The sequence below is a fragment of the Corvus cornix genome, chromosome 5 (assembly GCF_000738735.6).
Source record: "Corvus cornix cornix isolate S_Up_H32 chromosome 5, ASM73873v5, whole genome shotgun sequence".
NCBI lineage: Eukaryota > Metazoa > Chordata > Aves > Passeriformes > Corvidae > Corvus > Corvus cornix.
This window is the reverse complement of record NC_046335.1, coordinates 14,067,338-14,089,867: the sequence shown is the minus strand read 5'-3', so window position 1 is coordinate 14,089,867 and position 22,530 is coordinate 14,067,338. Positions and strand designations below refer to the sequence as shown.

The window sequence follows — 22,530 nt, the reverse complement described above, 5'->3', positions numbered from 1 at the left end:
CAGCGCGGGGGCCGGGTCGCCGCCGCCCCCGCCTCCTGCCGGAGCCGCCCGCTAGCCGCGCCGGGCCGGGCCGGGCCGGGCCGGGCCGTGCCGTGCCGTGCCGTGCCGGGAGCCGCCGGAGCTGGAACTGGTACCGGTGTCGGCTCCGCTGCCGCGGCCGCGCCCGCCGCTGCTGGGGGAGGCGGTGCCCGCGCCGCGCCCCCGCGCCCCGCCCGCCCCCGGCAGCAGCAGCAGCGGCAGCGGCAGCCTCAGCACCTCCGCCAGCTCCTCCAGCAGCTCCAGCGGCAGCACCATGGACCTCTCCTTCATGGCCGCGCAGGTGGTGCGCGACGGCGGGACGGGAGCCGGGGGCGGGGGCGGCGGGGCGCGCATCCCTTACTCTGCTTTCCGCTCGGCTTCTCTCCGCTCCAAAGTTGCGTCGCCGGGGGGGGGGGGGTAAACCTGAGCGGCCCCGCTCCTTGGGGAAGGGGCGAGGAGGAGGAAAGAAAGGGAGAAAATAAGGCGGCTGGAGCTGGCAGCGCTGCTGAGAAGTTGCCGGCGCAGCTCGGGGCGCAGCACCTGTTAGCGCCCGGCGGCGGGCCCAGCGCGGCTCCGCCGCTCCCCCGCCTGCCCCTGGGGCGCTGCCAGCGGCCTCGGGCTGCACAAGGCGAGGCATCATCGCTCCATCTTCCGAGCCTAGGCTGTAAATGAAAATCGGAGATGCGATTTTCCGGTTCTTTTCTTCCATTCCGTACTGCGATTGTATGTGCATCTGTGGTTTGGGTTTTTTTAAGTTTTTGTCTACGCATACAGAATCCAGCTTGGCGTGTATAGAAATACTCCTCTGTTTGCATGAACAAATTTTTTAAATTGCAGCTTAGTTCTGGATTCCAGCTCGAGGCATGATCGTGGGTGTTGGTGTTCAATGTACTCATGTGTAATATACTGAGAAGTATATAAGGGCTATAAGCCACCCAAAGCCAAAAATCATCATGGTGAATCCAGGTGAATTAGGTTTTTAAACAGACAGATAGTGCTGCACTTGAGAAAAAGCCACACTCAATGACCATCCATTACCTTTTCCAGGATATATTTTTCTAGTTATATGGGTACCAAAGTGTGATTGGCTTTTTTCAGGAATGACTTGGATCCAAGTTTGTGATTTTGCCGAAAAACATTAAAAACAATAAACTCACCATTTAGAGGTGTAGTAGGGGCCAGGAAAGCCTTTCTGCACTGTTGGTACACTGGGTGCTGACCTCAGCTGGAGGTGTTTGTTGGAAGCCAAATCTAATCCTTGCCCTGTTGTTCTGTTTCATTAATGCAATGGCTGTTTTGTCTTGTTCCCTTCCTAAAGTCCACTTGTGAGGGGGTGTCAGGCTCTGCCTTTCTCAGGGTAGCAGTTGGCTGTCCAAGCATCTCTTCCCTTTGGACATATTTCTAAGAATTTTTTTTAAGGAAAACCACAATGGGGAGGAGGAAAGCATCATTTCTATTGATACGAGATCTTCCTGGGAACTGGAGTATCTGACACATACAAAAGGAAATTTTGTATGTGTCAGATCGTTTTCCTATGGTCCTTCTCAGCACAATTAGTGAGCTCCGTGTGTCCATCTTTTGTTCCCTAAGCACTGAGCTCGAGTGGAATGCCCTCATAGCATGGAAACAGGTGCAGCACAGCAGCAGGTTTTACCCATAATCACAATGGAGATTGCCAAAGCTGGGACTAGTGCTGCCCATTCCCTTTCTGTACTCTCCCTTATGCTTGCTGTCCCATATTCCACATAACTTCTGTGCTAATCCTGTGTGTTGGAAGAGCCACAAAGCACTGTTTCTTTGGCTTTCTCAGAACAGTTCCCAGTGCAAATGTATTTTACACTTACTAAGGTTATTAGTACAACAGTTTACACTGAAAGATTTGCTTTTCTCCCTGATCATTTGGGGTTAATTTATTTTCCTTTGTCACAAGAAGTGACAACTGATAGGTTTTTTTCAGTGTGAGGTGAAGGTGAGGCAATACACCTCAGGAAGAAAGGATGGAATACCTTGGAGCTGTGTGCCACGAAGCCCTTTGGCTGGTGAGAAGGTGGGAACCAGTCAGGGCTGTCAGGTCTCTCCCAGTGGGGCACAGGGCTCACTGGGTCTGCACAGCACAGGGCATGTGGGGAATTCCTCCAGGGGATAGTTGTGTAATTAACCTTTCATGAGCTGCAGGAGAGCTGGCTCCTTTTCTACTGAAGGAAATTAATCCAGTCGTTAGGTCACCATGTATATGGATGCTGCACTTATCTCTGTTACTGCCCATGACAGGCCTCTTGTACCCTTCTGAACTGTCAGCCCTCTCCAGTCCTGTCACCATAATGGCATTTAACCTCCAGTGTGTCACTCCTTTAATGTAGGTATTGCTTTTCTTCAGCTTTCTTTTCACTGCTACATCTTTTTGTCTTTTTTTTTAATCATTTCTGTAGCATCTCTGGTGGTGTGGTCCAGTGAGATCTTCAGTAACAGATGTGTGAGAACATGAGAATTATTGACTTGTGCTTCCTGCTCATAATCACTTTTAAAGATACTCTGCTGTCACTCTCATTAGCATCTTTATCACACTCATTATCATCCACCTGCAGCAGGTATTGCATTTTAACTGATGAATACCAGATACATTAATATTTTGTAGAAAAATAGGTAATACCTGAACTGAGATGCTTAGTGGCATACAAACAATGGTTACCTCTCAAGTTAATTTATTTTTTACTGGATACTGTAGACTATTTATGTTCCTATAAACTGCTTTTGTGTGTTATCACACCTTTGCACTGCTCATTGTGGACCCAAGTTGGCTTTGCTAGATGTCTTGTGAGGCACCATAAATGACCTGTACCTTAGAGCCCCTCTGATGTAAACACAGAAGCAGAAGGTGTGTGTAAGTTTGGTTACCACTTGCAGCCTCAGTGATTCTACAGTGTGTTATGGAGAGTTAAAATCTGGCTGCCTCCTAGGTGCAGCCTAAGCAACCACATCTGAACACCTCAGCTGTATTGTATTTATTAGCTATGCAATGAAGAACAGCTTTTGACTGTAACTATTAAATCTGTTGTTAAAATAAGCCTTTTTGCATCAGTGTGTTCATCAGTAGTTGATTGTGCAGGCTTAGGTGTCCTCTGTTCTGCTGGTGCTTTAATTGACTTTGGTTTAAGGTCTTGTGTGCTAATGAGCAGGACTCAGACCTAGTCAAAGCCTATTAGCTAGTGGTGGGTTTCCATTTTAAATCCATATTTTAATTAATGCTGTACACCTCAAGATGCTGTGCCAAAGATGTTGAGCCACTGCTAAGCTGCATGACTGGCTCATTTCTGTGTGTTGTTCAGTGATTTCAGAGTGCTCTTGTAGTCTAGGTAACCTCAGAAATAGCCACTTCTCATAGGTAGAGACTTTTGCTTCCAGCATAAAAGCCCGGTTTTGGGAGGTGCTGAGTGCTGCATCCAGGCTAAGAGCACTCAATGCTTTTAGGAGGGGTTAGGGGGTTGCTGTCAGATGCCCAGGGGTGAGCTGCCCCCCTCCCTGCTTCTGACAGACTAAAATTAATATTCATTTAACAGCCAGCTGATGAAAAAAATGTTAGTGGGAGCAGGGTTGAAACATGTATTCAACCTGAAAAAAATAGAAGCTTTTAGTGGCAAAAAAACCAGGAAGACAGAGAATAAAAAATGATGTCATGGTCTTCAGTATGATCAAAATTGATATGAGCTGGGCAGCACCTGCAGTCAAAATGTTACTGATACGTTTTTCAAGATTTATGTTTGCAATTTAATTTTCCTGAAGGGTTTCCTGTATTTTCTGTTTCATATTGAAAATGAGCACTGGATTTCCTTAATTTGCAGTGTTTTTATGGTCGGGTACGTCTCCCTACAGTAAAAATAAAATTTTAATTGTTAGATAAATGGTCTTTTCTTCTTATATGTTTAGAACAGGGAAAAGGTAGCAATAGCCTTGGGAATATGGCCGTTTCTGTGGATTTTTTTTTACTAAGTCATAATTAGTCGATGTTGATTCTCCATGTTCAATTTGTAAACAATTTCTGAGTATTTGAAGTACAGGAAGTTGAATTTTTTGTGTTTAATGATTCAAAGTTGTATTTTTATAACCTTTTGTTTCAAGTGGAGTGATGGGGATTTGTTTTAAATATGAAAAATGATGCCATGCTTCAGGAGCTGGAGAAACAAATGAACAAATTTGGTACGGAAAGCAAAACCATCATAAAATAAAGTTAATTTAAATTTCATTCCTTTTGTGTTCTCTATTACTCTTCTAGGACTTCAGGTCTGGTCAGTGATCATTCAAGCCACTTTAAACCTTTCATTGCATTGGCAGTAATCCAGGTCACCTTCCCCAGAAAAGGGAGGTGAGCCCTGGTGCATCTTGAAGAAACCATATAGCTCCCTATTGCCATGTCAGAATAACAAGTCCATGCTTCCACATGAAAGATACATTATTAAGAGCTATATAACTTCTGAAAAGCCCTGGAATACACAGGATAAACTGAGTTCATTTAGGGTCAATAATGTCATGCAAGTTAGTTACGAGAAAATATTATAATAGCAGATTCTGCAAACTTTGATTTAAAATAGCCTTTCATTTTGACTTATGGAATCATAGCATCATTGTCATTATGTCACTTAAAGGTTGGAAAACACTTTTAAGATCTAGTTCAGCCATTAATGTAGCAGTGCCAAGTCCACCACTAAACCATGTCCTTAACTGCCACATCTACACATTTTTTAGTTGCCTCCAGGGCTTGTGACTCAACCACTTCCCTGGGTAGCCTGTTCCAATGCTTGGCAACACTACGCATGAAGAAATGTTTCAATAATATCCAATCTAAACCTCCCCTGGCCCAACTTGTGGCTGTTTCAAATTTGCCCTGTCACTTGTTGCTTGGGAGAAGAGACCAACCCCCCCCACCTGGCTACAGCCTTCTTCCTGGTGGATGTAGAGAGCAATGAGGTCCCCCTGAGCCTCCTTTTTCTCCAGGCTAAACAACCCCAGCTCCTTCAGCCACTCCTTATCAGACTTGTGCTCCAGACCCTTCACCAGCTTTATACTCCTATTTTCCAGCTGACATGGACAGCCCATGTGCATGCTGCAAAGCTGGTGTGTGCATAGAGAGTGTGCTTGGCCATTTGAAGAGAGCTGCTGCATTTCCAGAAATGCCAGACATAGGTCCAGTATCCTTTAATTCCTTTCTAATGAGATTTCTATGTTAGAGAATACACAATTAGGATCTGCTGTACTCTGCTGTATCAGCACAGAGGAACCAGAGTGCACGATAATACTGCATTTGTTTTCCCACTATTTCTTTATCTCTTCTCCATCTTGAGGGTCAAGAGGGATTCAAAGCCTTTATTAGCTGTGTGCTCTTTCTTACAGCAGGGTAATCTGAAGGTATTAAAAAAGAGAGAGTTTAGATTTGTGGTTTTGGTAGGTTATTCCCACCAACTCAAAACAGAATCTAGGCTGCTTGCTCAACGTGAACTGCATGTGTCTTTGTGTCTATACATGTGCCACCAAGAAAGCTCCAAAGAAAGACCTTTCAGTCATGCTTGCACTTGGAGAGTCCATCCTTGACAGTGCTAAATGGTGGCCATTTGGAAGCTTTGACATTACTGGTGTATGCTTAGGACTGATTTTTTTCTTTAAAAAGTGGGATCACCAAAAAGCAAGCTCTATGCCAAACCAATGGAGAGTTGGGATTTAAAGATGCGTGAACAACTCCTTGTCAAAAGCTGTCCTGATTACAATCTAAGACCTAAGACAAAACCTCTTTGATCTATAGCATTAAACAGTAATAATGTTAGCTAGAACCTTGTAGTCATTCTTTTACATAACCAGTTCAGTGCTCACTTATCTGCATAATAGGGCACTGACCATTACTTTACCAGCTCTGCTTTCTTCCAAAGGTTAAAGTCATTCTCTCTAGAATTCTTTGATTCCTCCAGAATGTCTTGACCTATAATAAATAGAATCAAAGCATCAGGAGGCTGAAAGAGCAGATCTGAGTGTAACTAAGGAGTTCTCAGATGCTTTGGTTCAATCTTAAGTCCCAATGTCCTGCTGTGGTATAGCACAGCCAGAGGGACCAGCTGTGTAGTCCAGATGTTGCAGAAATCCTGTTCTGTGTGCAGAAATCAGTGCCCTCCTACAGGATGTTGCCAACAGTTGAGGTGAGAATCATTTTCTTTCTGCTGGCTGCTTGGCACAATTGCATTAGATTTTTATTAGTGTGGGGAACCAGAAAAATCCCTGCACTTTTCTTGTCACTGCAGTAACACTGGAGACTACATTGCCAAGTCTTCTATAGCAGAAATTTCTGTTCCAGCAAAGCTTTTGAAAATTCATTGGAGATTTGGGCATACTGTTTTTATAAAGTGTTGCTACTGCACTTTGGAAGGAGCTCTTGTTCCGGGATTGTGCTTGTAATTGCTGTCAGAAGATGTTAAAAGCAGTGATTCCAATCCAGAAAAACACTTAAACATTTACTGCACTTGGAACACATATATATTGTTCCGGTAACATCAGCAGGACCGTCCACTTGCTTAAAATGAGGGGTCTTAAAGTCTGGCACAGATGGGGAGAGAATGCTTTGCAATGCATAGGAAAATATCCCAGGAGAGCAAGAGGAAGCCTACTACTGGTCATATTATTAATTCAGGGAACCCTGAGATTAGGTGTTTTGGAGTGACTGTGCTTTCGTCAATTAATAGCACGACCAATTTCTCATAGTAGCTGTTGAATGTTGGAAGAGAAGGATGTGGTAGGAAGTGGGTGGTGGGGAAGGGAAAGTAGGATGTGACTCATGTGGCACATGTGTTTGTTTACCCTTGCACAATGAGGGTTAGAAGAAACTGGAAATAATTTGTGTTTCATGTGCCCATTAACTGTGAGATGAATTCTGTGACATTCTGTGTTTTGGGGTTTTTTTTTAATAATTTACATGATTTTCAGCAGTTATATGCTAAAAACTTCAAAACCAGCAGATGTCACATATTTCCATCTTTGTTGAGTGTGGAAAGGAGGTTTGTAATATAATAGCAAATAGACATTCACATGTTTTACAGACATAAAGCATTTCACAACACAGTTGATTGCAGCAGTAGCTTGGGTCCTGTTGTACACAGAGAATAGCTAGAGATGGCAGGTAAGAGGAATGAAGACCGAAGCAGCACTACATTCATGCCAAACATCTTGCTTGCTGAGGTGCCTGGTTTTTCTTGAACAGTAAGAACCCAACCCTGTCCTGTACTGAGCAATAATCCTCTTGGCAGACTTGATGAGAATGGAGTTAATGGGTAGCAGCTGGATAGCCCAATTGGGTCCTCAGAATCCATAGGCTAGAAAATCTTAACTGGTTATATATTGGGGGTGGCAGTGGTGGTGCTGTTGGTGTTATCTTGGTTTTGGCTAATCTAGGATGAATTTCTCAATTCATTGATGAGCTGCAAACATGGGGGTTGAGATTCTGGTTTAAGTTTTGTTGAAAATTGAATGGCTTCACCACCTTCCTAACCTCATTCCCGTAACAGACAAAAGCAAAACACTCCAAATGATTCAAAGCATTGTATAGGATTAAGTAAAGCAGTGTGATGCTTTGGTGACCATACACCATCAAATTAAATCATTGATCAACGATTAGACCATTCAAATGGAGTGCAGTGATGTGGAAAGCCGAAAATTAGAGCAGCAACCCAAGTAAATTCAGCAGTGACCAGCTCTCTTAGTTTGCTACGTCTCTCTGCTGGAATTTAGTTTCCTTGAAAGTGTTTTCGGTCATGAATTGCATTTTCTACGTGAGCTAGTGAGGTTTGTTGGAGTCCTCTGTCTGTTGTTTCAGCAGAAATCTTGGTTTGATCAGTATAGTATCCTTAATTACTATTAACCACTTCCTCTGCTCATAGGGATGATGATTTTTAATGGTGTCTTTTGAAATACTGATGGCTCTCTATGATTGTTATAAACACTTTTTGCCAGCAGATACATGCTCAAGTATGAAAGGAAGTTCATACTTCAAAGTTGGTTGTAAACTGATGATAGTTGTGTTACTCATCAGTGGCTTGATCTACTTGTGCTGGTTAACACATCGGGATTGTTTCATTTCCATGGAATGGAAGAAGTCCTTGGCAAACAGGATCCTGACATGGTATATGCAAGTTACTGGGACTGGAACAAAAAAGGGTCAGAACGAAGTGTGTGAACTCCTTCACATCTATTTTGAAGGTGCTGCATGGTCAGGGTGTGCAGTCCTATTCACTCCTGTGCTGCAGTAAGGAATGCCTGTCCTTACACTGGGCTCTGAATAGGAGCAGAAAACATGGCCAGCTCTGACACAAAGACCAGGAGCACTGAGCACTTACTGAATGTGTGCTTTGAAGTGCTGGCAGGGTTACAGGGAGCAGAGGCGGTACAGGGTGGAAGATCTCTCCCTGCGAGTACGACCACGAGTGCACAGCAGCCAGAACTGGTGCTGTGAGCGGTACTCGCTGCCTGCCTGTTCCCCTGGTGGCTCACACACCCACTCAGTGCCCTCAGTCTGTCACAGTCACAGCACCAGCCTTTTGAAATGACACCTACTCTTACACTGAATCCTTAGTCTTCCGATTTTGAAAGCTGAATTGCACACTCCTGGTAGCTGCCAGAGCCCAAACCTGCCAAGCAGCAGCTAATTAGAAAGCATTACTATTAAAAGCTCAGCACCTCTATGAAGCAGGCTGCTGGATACAGGGGCATTTCCTTTTGTTTTGCAAAGTGATTATCTCTAGTGTGGAAATGTTTTTAAAAGTAATAGTATTAAAAGCTTTTAACCTCAGCTGGTTCTGTTGTAATTTTGTTTGCAAGCCTTTCAAATGTTACAAAAGAAGGAACACCCTAGAAATGAGCCTGCATAGCTAAAACAAAACCAAACTTCCACTGTGGCTTTCTTTTTTTTTTCCTGCCAAAACAGGTGGAAGAGCACTTGCAAAATGTGGGATGGTGTACTGGGTTCTATGACTGATAAAAGACACTAACACCAGAGTCACTGCATGGATGGGAAAAAGACAGCTGTGTCTCTTCAACTGATGTGCAGAGGTATTGAGGTGTATGTTCAGAGAGAAAAAGTAACAACAGGACTGAGGAACAAACAAAAAATTTAAAATTCAAAGTTTTAAAGGATTTCTGAGATGTCAGCTGAACCCAAGGACTTGGAGCAGCTGATCACCTTTAAATTTCTAAGACCCTAATTAAGTGCATGCCTAAAGTATGTAATTCTCTAAAATTCCCTTCTGCTTAGATGATAGTAGTAGATTAGAAGTATATAATTAAATACCTTGATAATCTGCAGTAAGTGCCAAAGCATTCTGAGGTATCATAATAGCTCTTCTTTAAGAGTGAGCTCCACTTGAAATACATTGGGTTACTCCTTTTGTCTTTCTACCTTACCCTCCTTGATGCACCACACACGTTTTTACGGATTTTTCTCAGGAGTTTTCTCATGGCTTTTCTCTCATGTGCCCATGTAAAATGTTTTCCTTCCAACTCAGGTATGCTGTCCTCTTTGGGTATCTTCTTTCTTCATCTCTCGTATCCTCCATCCTTACCTTCTACAAATTATTTCAGAAGCTATAGTTGCACCAGCTTGAGTCCAAGTCCTACAGAAATTTGAGTTTAGTTCTGGAAGATGGGCACAAAAGAATAAACAATTCTCCTGTTCAGGGACAAGAGATGCAAATGCATCAGAGCAGCAAACTAAAATGCTACAGTCAGTGAAAGTGTAAGCAACATGGCAGAAACTTTTCAGTTGACTTACTAAAGACAGAAGCCTGTTAGTATGTCTTTACTGGGCTGCAAGTTAGTAAAAATTGAGTGGCACTTGATGTAGATTCTAAACATCAGGAATGGAAATGTCACCTCCTTTGCTCTGTTTTATATTTTGGTTGTTCTTCAGCTAGAGCAGAGCAGCTTACAACCTCAATCTAAAAAGTTCTGAATTCTCCTCTAGATGCTGAGCCCAGTAGTCACTTGTGAGAAAGATATTTCAAATTCATTCACAAACACTCTTCTCTCTTTGCCTGTCCTATGATACCTTTCCCCTCACAGACCTAGAGGTCACCTTCATTGAACATGTGGTTATTAACATAAAGGCATGCCAAATGGTTATTCTGTGATAGGATCCAGGCTGTGAAATGGTTCATTCTGAGCTGGTCTCTGAGCCGTCTGATGGAACATGCAGTGAAACTGTGCAGATGAGCAAGGCGGTGAAATGTGTTGTCAGGGTGGCAGATGTTTTATTCTCCTGGTGCATTCTCTGGCATTTCTCAAGGACATGAAACAGAAGCAGAAGAAATTGAATTGCTGTGCTCACTCTCTCCCTTGTTCTCCAAGGTAGTTTTGCAACTCATTTCTCCTGTAATCTTATCAAGTGTGAGAAGAGACATGCACTTCCTGACTTCTCTTACAACTGTCCTTTATACTTTCACAGGTAACCTTCTTTACCCAGCCAGCTGTAGTTTTCAGCATGGGTGGTTTTCATGGTACATATCTTGCTTATCACTTTAGTGTACATAATACCCTTTAAAGTGCTTTAAAGACAGGTATTCGGATGACTAAATAAACATTGCTGCCTCTAAAACATTTGTCTCCTGACCTCTGGTCTGCACGGTTCATGGCTGGCAGAAGGGAGGGCATAGAGAAGGCAGAAGACAACATGCTGATGTAAGCTGCTGTCTGGGCTGCCATGATAACAATCCCTTGCTGCGCCTTAAAGCCTTCGGGTGCCAGCATATGCCATGGGTCATGCTGACAAGTGAAGGGAAATGAGAAGAGGAAGCAAAGGTAGGTTTGGCCAAACTCTGCTGTCTTCCTTGAGGACACAACATGGTCTGATTTGAATTGGTGTAGAGAATGCTGGCCAGCTCCTGGAGGATAGCTCATTACTTCTAAAACTGCTGGCTTTGGAAATGGCAGTCAACTGTTACTAAAAATCTTAAAACTGAGTTCTAAAGGACAATAAATAGACTTAGGAGACTTAAGTCTTGTTTAGCCATCTGGTCTTTGCTATTAGAAAACTAATCATATAGCTTTACACTCTTAAGTTTAGCCTTGCCTAATCAAGCATATCAGTTCATTAATGCAAACAGATTCAATAATTTCTTAGTGTTAGATTTTTTAATTATTAAAAAAATATTCCATACCTTGTATTGCCCATAGGTTATGACGGTAATTCAACTGGGCTTCACCACATCCATGATATCTTTTTTTTAGAGAAATATGTAACATTTAAGGTATGGGTTCATCTCCATACTTACTCTAGAGATCTCAGGGACACTACAATATAAGCAGCCATTGGGCATATACTGTCAATTTGGGTGAGACATGACTGGGACCTTGCACCCCAACACTGTGATGATCTGTGGTGTCTCTGCTCTGTCCAGCAGGACTGTGGCACGACCAGGGACTTGAGGGACCATAGCTGAGAGCTGCTGCGTGGCCAGGCTGGCCCAGCACGGGCAAGCACACGTGGGGTGGCAAACAGAGACAGTACAGCTGTGTCTGTTGCTTGTTGTATTTCAGGGTTGTTGTTCAACTGCTGCATCCAGCAGTGACCTACAACTTACTAAGTTCAACCTCTAATGTGATTTTCCTTCTCATAAACCTCAAAACTTTTCATGAAGAGTGTAAAGTTTTGCCTGAAATTAAAGGATACAGAGAGGAAGGCAGGACTATCCCACGATGCCACAGAGGGGATAAGTGTCTTAGTGAGCATTGATTCCCAGTTTGGCGCTTTTTTAGTGTGGAAGTTTAAACTAGCCATTGGCTGCAGCAGCAAAGCAGCAAATCCTTCTTAGGCCACATGTGCAGTCAGGTGGTGCGGCAGGTAATGCCCAGAGCATCCCTCTTCTGGGTATTAATGAAGTTATAGCTTGAAGCTTACAGCCCTGTCTTTTGGTACTGGATTCATGACTATGGAGCTCTAATTTTTATGTTGTTTTGTTTTGCTGCTTGGTTTTTTTAACTATGGTGTCATTTCCTTCAAAATGAATCTGGCAGGTGATCTTACAGAAGTTTGGAAAATTGGGACTTTCAGACTCTGCACCATTTCAGTAAGGTTCAGCCAACAAGCAGAACAGGGTGTGCTCTTCCCCAAAAATAAGCAGCGTCTTTCTGGGTGCTGATTTTGACAGAAACCCTGACATCGGTTTAGGAGCAATAGAGCTCATGTACAGCTCTTTGCCTCAGGATCATACTATGCTCCTGTCAGTCATAGTAGTCATCCTGTTTACTGCCTGTCTCACAGGAGGAGCAGAGTGTTGACAACAGAGGAGATGCAGCAGCTGTCACACCTATTTACAGCTTCTCAGTCACTGATGTGAGAATAAATAAACATGATATTCCTGCAGTTGCATTGTTAGCAATTTATTTCTAAAATCAGTCACTTGAAAAATATTGAGGCGCAGGTAAAATAGCTCTGTCAGCACTTTCTGTGTGGTTTGCAACCTACTGCTTGACCTGAGAATTTTACTCTCTTTCTGTTAAATTAGTAGAAGAGTTAAGGTCAAGGCCACATACTTACCTGGTGAAAGCACACATTTGTCTTCTGAGTGAGGTTGTACCAAGATGGGATGTGGCTCACCAAATGCAGGAACATGCTGATTCCTCTCCACTGCTGCCATTTAATTCCCTGATTTTATTACCCGCTCGGCAGTGATGAGTAATTCTCACATGTAAGCAAGTGATATTTACTGTAAAAAAGGCCAAGTAAATTCATTGTTGAGCAAACATTTAAAGAAATAACAATTAGAGATTGATTTCCTGTTTTGTTTGAAAATGTGGAGGGGAAAAGAAATTGAAAATATAAACATTTTCTCTTGGCTGTCCAAGAAACGAATGCACAAGCTCATATTTTCCATCACTGCATCCCCAGAAATGTGGGCATGAAACTTGTTGTATTTAGTTAGTAAATCTTTATTAAAGTCAAACAGTGGCTGACAATAAATATGCAAAAAAATCAGTAAGTCAAGAAAGTTGATAGGATTAAAATCTATGACCTGTTTTGGGGGCTGAAGTGGAACAATCCCAGATAAACAGAAGGAGGGTGAGTCTGTAATATCTCGTGCAGACACAGCATTTGGGGACATGGATGCTGTGCTCTGTTTTTCCTTTTGTCTCTGCTTTCCTCCTCCTCAAAGCTGCGGAGGGGACCACACAGAACAAGCATCTCATGGCAGGAGCTGTATTTTTGGCTTGGAGTTGAGAGCCATCATCCCTTGAGCACAGCAGATTGGCTACATGGCCTGATCATTGGTAATTGCCCCTTAGCAGCTGTCTCTTGGCAGCTACAGAGGGGCTTTGTAATCAGGCTGGCCTGCAGTCAGTGTTCCTAACTGGGACTTACCTATCCATCTGTTTCTGAAGTGTGTGGGAAGCAGCATGGCTGTGTGCACTTAAAAGCTCAACATGGATGGCGCTTTCAGGGGCGTAAGTTCAGAGCTGTGATGAAACATCTTATCCTTCTTTGTTTCTTCTCATTTGGGGAGGCTTCATCTTTCTCACTGCCACCTTGCTTTAATGGGCTACTGCACCTAATTCCTGAGTCACAATAACACATGGCAGAGTTTGAGTATCTCTGCCACCATTTGACCCTCCTTTGCCATGGTTCTGTGTGATGGTGCTGTTTCTTTTCTGGCTGCCTCATCAGCTAGTATCAAATAAGTTGGGTGCTTATCTCTGAGAACCACTAAGGATGTATTTATTTATTCATTCAGTAACTTATATTCTGTGTAGGATCTCACACCTGGATGTGGTACCTCCTAATGTCAGTCTCACTGGTTCATCATTAGGAGAGCTCTGCATTTCCCTGGAGGCACCTGATTGTAGCTTCCAAACATAGCAGTCAGCATGTTTGGCCTTTTTTTTTTTTTTCCTCCCACCTATTTTTTTTCTTCTGTTTTTCTAATTAATCATAAAGTAGACTTGCTTTTGTGATCCCTGGGATTACCAGAACCAGTGCTTCAGGCAGCACAATTCCCAGTCATCTTTCAAATGTGATACTGTTTCTGCAGTAGGAGTATTTATTTCATATACAGTCTGGGCTATGTTTATTTTTGTAAGTCAAATTCATCTGTGGGCCGTGCTACCCAAACCAGGCACTGGATTTATGTTGTCAGAACCTTCAGCAAAAACCTGAATCCTCCAGAACTGGATTTTTTTTCTTTTTAATCTATTTCACAGGAGCAACTAGATAGCCTCCAAATCTATTTTCTGGAAAATGTGGCACATTCTCAAAGAGACAGGTTGATGGGAACAATTGCTGTTAAAAAGCAGGAAGCAAAGCCGCAGTGAGGGCATATGCACATTCACATCATGTGAACCTGATGCTGACCAGAGGGAGCCAGCCCACACCTTCCTCCCTGCCCGTGAAAGCCCCACAGCGACAGGATGCCACCTGACCTTATTGCCACTTAAGGACAGGGTTAGCCCTGGCCACGCCACCAGTGTGCAGGAGCAGGCAGCCTTCTGTTCATGAGTCTTGGGCAGAGCAGTGGTCCCTGCCTTCCAAGGAGCATGTGGGGAGGCAGGAGTGGGTGCGGGGTGGGAGTGCACTTCTGCTGCCCATCTGCCACTGCCCACCAGCACGAATGCCCCTTCTGCCAGAGCAGAAGTGCCTTTAACTGAAGAGCAAAAGGGGAATCCAGGAGAAGGGATGTTTCTGATATATTTGCTCCCAGGTCCATGTCTCTGTGCATTGAGTGCTCGATGCTGAGAGCAGCTGTAAATTATTGGTGAGAATAAATGCAGGCTTTGCCTGCATGATACAGATGTGATCCAGGGAAAACAATGCTGAAAATGGTGTTAAAATTGTCGTATGTGGGACACATATAGTAGAATTGAAAAAAAAAATACACAGGAGTCACAAGCAGATGTAAATCTGCTTGCTAATATGTCTTGCAGGCAGTGTCAGGGGTGTTTTGGTGATAGCTGCTTTTGCAGCAGAGCAGGCAGTGTGAATGCAGTGCCCACAAACTTCTCAGAATCCGTAAGTAAAAGGCAAATTAGCTTTGCACAGACCTGTGGAGGGAAAAATATAAGCTGAGGAAATAACAAGCGGGTGATGTGCATTCTGCACTTTGCTGAATGCAGAGCAAACTGGAAGTGCTATGAAGATTTGGAAAGTTGAAATTATTACCCAAAGAAACAAGCAATCGTTTTTTAGTTCGTGTTAGGCATTTTCTTCATCTGTCTCAATTAGTTTTATCTGCCTTCAAATGAGGAGCATTTATACCATAGATAAACACTTGTGTCAACCATCTCATCCATCCTTCTGTATTTCCCTTCGAAATCTCACCTAATTCCAGCTGCAGTGATCTAGTCTATTAATCACTTTTTATATTTCAGGGCTGCCTTTTCCCATATATCCCATGTTTCCTCAACCTTGCATTTAGTTTCACATATACAGCAAAGCCACTTTATTGTTTTTTCCACAATACCAGCTGAAAACTGTCCTTTTTTAAAGTTTGTGAAATACTGTGCCATGGCTGGACTGCTGGTGCGTGTAACCTTCCAGTTGGACTTCTGTCTCATTGACATCTTTGCCCTGCTCCCATTCCTTTATTCTTGGATTTTGATCAAGACCTTTTTATTTATTTCCACAGTTCCTATGGGATCCTTATATTTTACTAGAATTGTTAGTACCTAGATTAAAAAATTTCTGTTCCCATACATGAATCCATATATATCTGAAAGCTGTCAGCCTGTCAGTGATCCTCCCAAGAAATGGTCCACAGTCACTGGCTGTTTATCATCCAGCTACTCTATTCCAGGTAGCAGCACCCTTTTCTTCTAAGCAATGAATTGGGTTACAGAGGAGCCTAACACCGGTCTGTGTGTATCTCATTTTCGCCAGCCTTCTTCAATGTCTATCATATCAGGGGTTAAGCCAAAAAAAATAAAAGAACAATCAATTAAAATGACAATCAATAAAAACCAGAGATTAATTAGTTTAAATAACTGAGATAACCCAACTCTGAAAGCTGCTTACAGTGGTAGTAAATCTTGTTAGCCCTTTAGTTTTAATGCTCTCACCTCAGCAGCAATGCAGTGAATCTGACAGAAAGGAATCATTGCTTTGTGGATATCCTTATTTGTGCAAATTTCCTTTCACTGAAGCAGTCTGAGTTCCCATGCTTCTTCATTCACTGGTCGGGCAGTCCTCCTGAGCACCCAGGTCAGCCCTGTGAGTGGGAAAGGGCAGCTTGTTCACATCTGTTTTCAGCTGTCTGCCAGCATCCCCCTCTTCTTCCCTCAGTGCAGCATTTTTACTAATTGACATAAAACCAGTCTCGTGCCATCACACATGCATCTGCTTTCAGATATGGATTTCCAGAGCATGTGTTCAGATCCAGATTTCATGCATCACTGCATTACAAGGACTTCATTTGCATAGTCCATTGCAGGTTGTTAATCTTTGTTTAGACTTTTTACCCTGTCACCAAAATTGTGTCTTTATACATGTATGTCAAGGTGGACTAAAGATGTATTTTCCCCTTTCCAGGCCTTCCATGATCAAATGATAACTGGTTGTAGCTTTTCTGCACCCCCTCACTCCATCGTTTTAGTCAAGTCCTTTGAGCAACAAGCTCAAGTTACCCAGTAGGAGTTTGTAGTTGGCTGTGTGAAAGATGAGGTTGTCTTGTATGTTTTCAACAAATGCATGAGTCCTGAAGACAAGAATTTCATTCTATGCTGCCTCCAAGTCTTTGGAGAGGGTAGATGCCATCGTGTGGCATATGAATGAGGGTGTCTAAAAAGAGGGGGCTATCGTCTTGAACTGAAGTCATCACCTCTGTGTTTTATGTCAGATATGCTTAGAGTGGTTTGGGTCCAGTAAGCAGTAGTCTGGTTTAGATTAATTTCTTTTCAGTTTCAGTATCTTTATGGGAAAAAGTGGCAGAGTCATCGCAAATCTGCCATTCATCATTTTGTATCATGATATCATAATGATCTGAAATCATGATATAAAATAGCAGTTCGTTTTTTATTAAAATTGCATTTAGTCTTGCTGGTAGCTTCTTTTCCTTCATATCTCTTTCCCTTGAAAGAACAAGATGGCCAGCAGATGTAAAGGCTACCACCTGGAAAAAGCTTTCTTACATGTGCCTTTTAATGCTTGATTTCTGAGCTGTGAAGAATAGCACATCAGTGTTGCTTAAGTCAAGCATTTACATTTATACTATAATGCAAAGCAAAACCATTAAGGTCACAGACTTCCTGCTTTGACATGAGAAGTAACCTTTCCTTAATATGGAATTTAATATGGATTTAAAATGGAAAGTAACCATCCAGCACTTTGTGTAAAAATGTTTGATGTTTCACTGGGAGATGTCGTTAATAGCACCTGAAGCATTTATCTTAGTGACATCATGTCTCTTGATCAGTGAAAAATCACAGTAACCTTTTGAGAAATCAGAGTAAATCAATAACCCTATAATTCACTCTGCTAATGTCAAGCTTTTCATGTGCAAAATATCGTCTGCATTTATGTAAAGGAAAGAAATATGTCATCATCTAAATTGCAGGCTTAAATGAAGGCCTAAGATGAAAATAATATGGACCAGATAATATTTTAAGGCTCTCAACTCATAGTGGTTCATCTTGTTCTGTCTGTGGATGCCCAAGAACAGTTGGCAGATGCCAATGCTGCATTTTCATGCTTTTCTGCTGTCGGAACTAGAGATCAGCAGGGGTCAGCTGTGCACTTTTCAGTCCCAGAATGCCAAGCAGGCTTTGACCAAAGCCACTGTGTTTTCTGAAAAGAAGAATAAGCATGCCCTTGTATTTTAGCCTCTTGGTGAAAAGTGTTCAAAATCAGCCTTTGACTTTACTGTTGTTCTTCCAGCAGGAGAACAGCTTGCTGTATTTTGAATTTGTTCAGTGTTGTGAAGCCATTGATTCCTAAGGATTAAAAATTAACATCAGAATACCACTAGTCCATTGAGGATTAAGGCAGTTTTGGAATTGGAAGTGAGGTGAAACCTACTAATGCTTTAAAGACTCATTAGCTGATCTTGTGGTGGACACTGAAAATGTGCAAAAAGCCCTGAAGAGCTTACAATCAAAGCAGACAAGATAAGGCAAGAAGGAAGTTTAAATATGAATAAAAGGGGAAGATTAAAGTTCATAAAGAAAATTAGTTCCACTTTTCCTTTTTCTTCCTCCTTCACTGTGCAAATAATCAGATTTGTAGCAGGGATCTTGTTGTGACACAAATCCTGACTGGCTGGTTTTGCTGATGTTCCTCTGCATGTGAACAGATTCTGGCTCAAAGCCCATCTCGTTTGGAGCCTTCACAGGCCACAATCAATTGGCAGCCAGGGCTTTGTTCCAAGTAATAGATAAGGGTTTTCTCGACACAATATGGACTATACTTTTCATTGAAATGTAATGGTTCATTCTAAAGGCCAGAGTGACCCAATAATATTTCCTCAGTAATGAGTTGTGCACTCTAATGCTTTCTAGAAATTTTATTTCTTCCTTTTCTCCATCAGATCAGCAAGAATTGGATGAATTTTTAATAGTCCTTCTCTCTCTCTTTTCTTGTGGTACCACTGTAAGGAGCTTGAAATAGAAAGGATGGGTATTGGTGAGATTTACAGAGAGTGTAAATATATGGACAAGGAGTACTTGTGGTCTCAAAACATTTTTTTTACATTCCTCAAAGAGCAAGCACCTTCCCCTTGGGGAAACAGATGGTGCCTGCACAGCAGAATTACAGAAGGAAGTGGGTTATAATGGAAAGTGAGAGGTGGCAGCTTACTCTTCTGCAAAATCCAGGCTCTGCTTTCACCTTGGAGATGGTGGCACTGGTTTTGTTATCTCAGTGCTGGAGTAATTTAGTACCTTGTGGGGAAAAAAGAGCTGCTGTGGGCAGAGCTGAGTTACACAGATGGAGTCTGATCTCTACTTGGTATTTGAAGAACGTTTAAAATCAGTGGTGACTCTTATATGTATGTAGGAATTGGCATGTAGTCACACTAAGGCTCCGTCCACCCCCGGAACTGAAGGAGTGGGACAGAAGGGTTTGTTTCTGGTTCCTCTTACTTCCCTATTTAAGCTGCAAGAAAAACAAGCTGATTTTAATAAAAATGAATGAAATGAGGTCCATGACAGCAGTGCTGCATAACACCAGACTCAAACTCCACACTCAAACTCCACTTTGATGTGTTCCCATCTGAGCTGGTAAGACCCAAGCTTGAGAGACACAGCCTCAAACTGGGAATGAGTGCATCCATTCATTGTATTCTTTGTAGATCTTGCAACAGACAGCTGAAGTTGACTAAGGCCCACTCTAAAATCTTATGAGGGTCATATCTGAAGTAATCAGAAAAACAGATTTCTTGGGAGGGGGTGTACTCTGGGACAATGTGAAATACCCAAGGCCTGTATGACTTCCCAACAGCTTTCCTTCCCCTGCACTTATTGTGATGCACCTCTTCCTTCTGACCCCTGCCTACCTGTGTTTGTCTTTTCATATCACTACCTTGTTATCCTTTCATCAGTATGTGATGATCCAGGAACCCAGAACAGAGAGTGAACAGGAGCACACTGTGGCTTCCCAAGCACAGTCAGGAGGGCCACTGCTCGTACATGCAGAGGTTGTAACAGGCACCAGCAGTCTGACAATTGTTCCTCTTCCTGAAACAGCATGACAAAGTCTGGTTCTCCTACCTCTCTTGCAGTGTCTGAATATCCCTGTTGGATGAAGCTGGGTGTTGGATTTTGTGAATATTCTTTAGCTGTGTCTTGTTGGTTTTGCCTACAAGCGTGTGAACCCTGCAGCCCTTTGAAATCAGTGACGTGATTGTGTATGACAGTCATTAGTGGGTGAAACAGAAATCTGTCTGTGAGCATCTGTTTTGAGGGAGCCAAATATAATTAAAGTTTAACCGTGCTGCATTTGCTCTCTTATTTACTGGGACCCAGTTCTTCTTAGGGATCACAGTGACATTTCTTGAGGTCCTTCTGAGGGGTTTGACTTGCTGCATTTTGTCATTGTATATGTGTTTCATAAAAGTGTGTTTTGTATTACAGGCTGGATCAAACAAGTTTGTTCAGAGATTCTCTTCAGGATAATAAAACTCTACCCTCTTGAGTATGCTCAAGCTTTTCCCAAGGGGAAGACTTTCTGGTTTCAGGTTGTTCTGAATCTGGACAGTCATCTTGCACTGATGTATTGCATTTTATCAGTTATATTTCTACGATGCTCTTTGAGCAACAGGACAGATGAAATGTGGTTTTATTCTGTAATTAATTTGATATACTTGACAATAAATATATAATGTCTTAACTTGGTAAGTGGTACTTGGTAGGATGTAATGCAGAGATCAATGATGTAGTCTTCCTAGTCAGGAAATGTCTCACAGCATGGTTTCTAGTTTATTTTCAAGGGAGAATTGATCAGGTATTGAATTATGCTAGGAGGAAAACATTCAGCTTAGCATCCGTGGTGCAAAGATCTTACTCAGGCCTTGGAAAAACTCTGTGTAAAAGCTTGTCTTGAGTTCAGCCCTACCCACAAATACATAGAAAACATTGTTTTATTTCTAATGTTTTAAACTTTCTAACTTGATTTCATTTTATCTTGAGTAAACGTGGTCATCTGTTTATTATGGTCACCTCTTTGTTTCCTAATGTGTCTTTATCCCTCTGACTATGCTTTCCTAGTCCAATCATTCATGTTATACTCATGACTTGCAGGGCACTTCCAATATGCAGAACTGCTTTAAAGACATTATAATAACTTTTGAAAAATCCTTTCATTTTTGTCTGCTATTCCTTGTGTTGCTAGTTTGTTGATTTAGTTACATTTAAGATGTGTCTATGTAGTTAATTTTAGATGTATGTGTCATTTTTTTACTGCAACTCTGAAACTTTAAATGAGTAGGAAATACGTAGAAAATAACCTTAAATAGGAGTAGGAAATAAGCTCCTATTCCAGAACCTAATGAGGTAAGTTTTTGAGGTTTTGTACAGATTTTCAAATAAGCACTGTGTGCACTGCCTTAAGATTAGGTACTTACCTATTGCCAGTTGAGATCAATAGCTGTCTTCTCAAGGGATCTCTTAATGTTCAGTTTAAGTCCCTAAATTTACCTCCTTTTAACTGGATGGTGAGTTTGAGAATGTGTTTAAAGAGGCTGCTCTGAGGGGGCAAACCAGGTGGCATTAAGCCCTCTCTGTGGGTTTTTTTTTGCTGATGGTTTTAATTCTTTCTTGGGGCATCCATTGTAATAATTTTTCTTTGTGAATTTTCTTCCTGAGCTCTCAGTGCCTCACTGTGTTATGGATTTATCCATGCAAGACACAGAATGGTGGTGTGGGATGCACAAGTCTCTTGGAGGTATTTTTGAAACGAAGATCTTCAATCCAGGATTTCAAAATAGAAATTATTAAAGATGAGAGGAATGCTTGCATTTTTGCAAGCACTACATATTTGCACTGTTTCACTGAACGACTCCCATGCTGCTTTTTAATATTCCTGTGTTGGATTTTTGACGAGTGATGCTCATCTTGAAAAAGGCTTGAGCTGCAATTCAGAAGACTTCATGTGGCTGGGGAAGGTCCCTCTGTGGCAGATGGGTGCCTGTCAGGCCACTGGGTGAGGGAGAGCACTCTTTCTTCCCAGGCTGCAAAAACCTTCAGAGTGTTTTAGTGTTACCTCCAATGAAATTTCCTTTGCCTGTTACCTGTCTTTAAAATGTCTTCCTTATCAGGTGCTCCGTCAAGTTCTAAGACTGTACTGAATGATGCAGGGATACCAAACTCTATTTTTAGCTGAGCTGCACCTGTCTCAGAACCAGTGGCTCCTTGGTGAGAATCTACGTGAATGCTCCAATTTTTGTCTTCTCCATCATTTAATCTTTTTATGGTACGCTCATTGCTGCCTTGATAAAATGAGACAGTGATATTTTATTTAAGTTGGGTTCAGAGGGATCATAAATAAAGCCTCAGCATGGGTAAGAGTATTATAATCTAGATCAGGGAGTTCATTATCTGAATATATAAGCTTGGACTGAAGAACCCAGCCAAGGGCTGGGAACTGCGCTGCCATGCATGTGCACGTCTCCTGGGGCTGAGAGTCTTTGAGAGTGTTCTGCTTCTGCCAGGCTTTTTTCTTATTTATTTATTTATTTATTTATTTTTGCAACTGTTTTTGTAGGACCTGTACTAAGGGTATAACAAAACAGAGTTTTGGATTTTGGTGCAGTTCACTTGCTTGATACTTCACCTTACTTTTTGTGTTCCAGCAGCCAATAATTATTCTCAATCTTAGACTGCTTTATGCCAGATGGGTTATTTTAAGATTGCTTCTGTAGGTGCAAGATACCATCACAAAATTGTGTAAATTACATCATGTGTAAATATCTAAGTCCATGTGGGTGTAAGTGTCTTGCTTCAGTGTGAACCTGTCTCTTAAAGCACCAAGGTATCCCTTAGCTGTTTTGTTGATTTGTAGCTTTGACCATCTGA

General features: G+C 42.2%; 1 protein-coding gene across 2 annotated transcripts in view; it reads left to right on the top strand.

The window, feature by feature from the left end:
* Positions 1–216: 216 nt before the first annotated feature.
* Positions 217–22,530, top strand: part of C5H14orf132 (chromosome 5 C14orf132 homolog) — a 41,163-nt gene continuing 18,849 nt past the window's right edge. Inside the window, exon 1 of one of the 2 annotated variants that reach the window (XM_039552544.1) lies at positions 217–319. In XM_039552544.1, the coding sequence (XP_039408478.1) occupies positions 293–319 (27 nt within the window). In that variant the 5' untranslated portion in view covers positions 217–292. Of the gene's footprint in view, positions 323–22,530 lie in introns of both variants that reach the window. The other variant, XM_039552543.1, reaches the window with a different exon arrangement.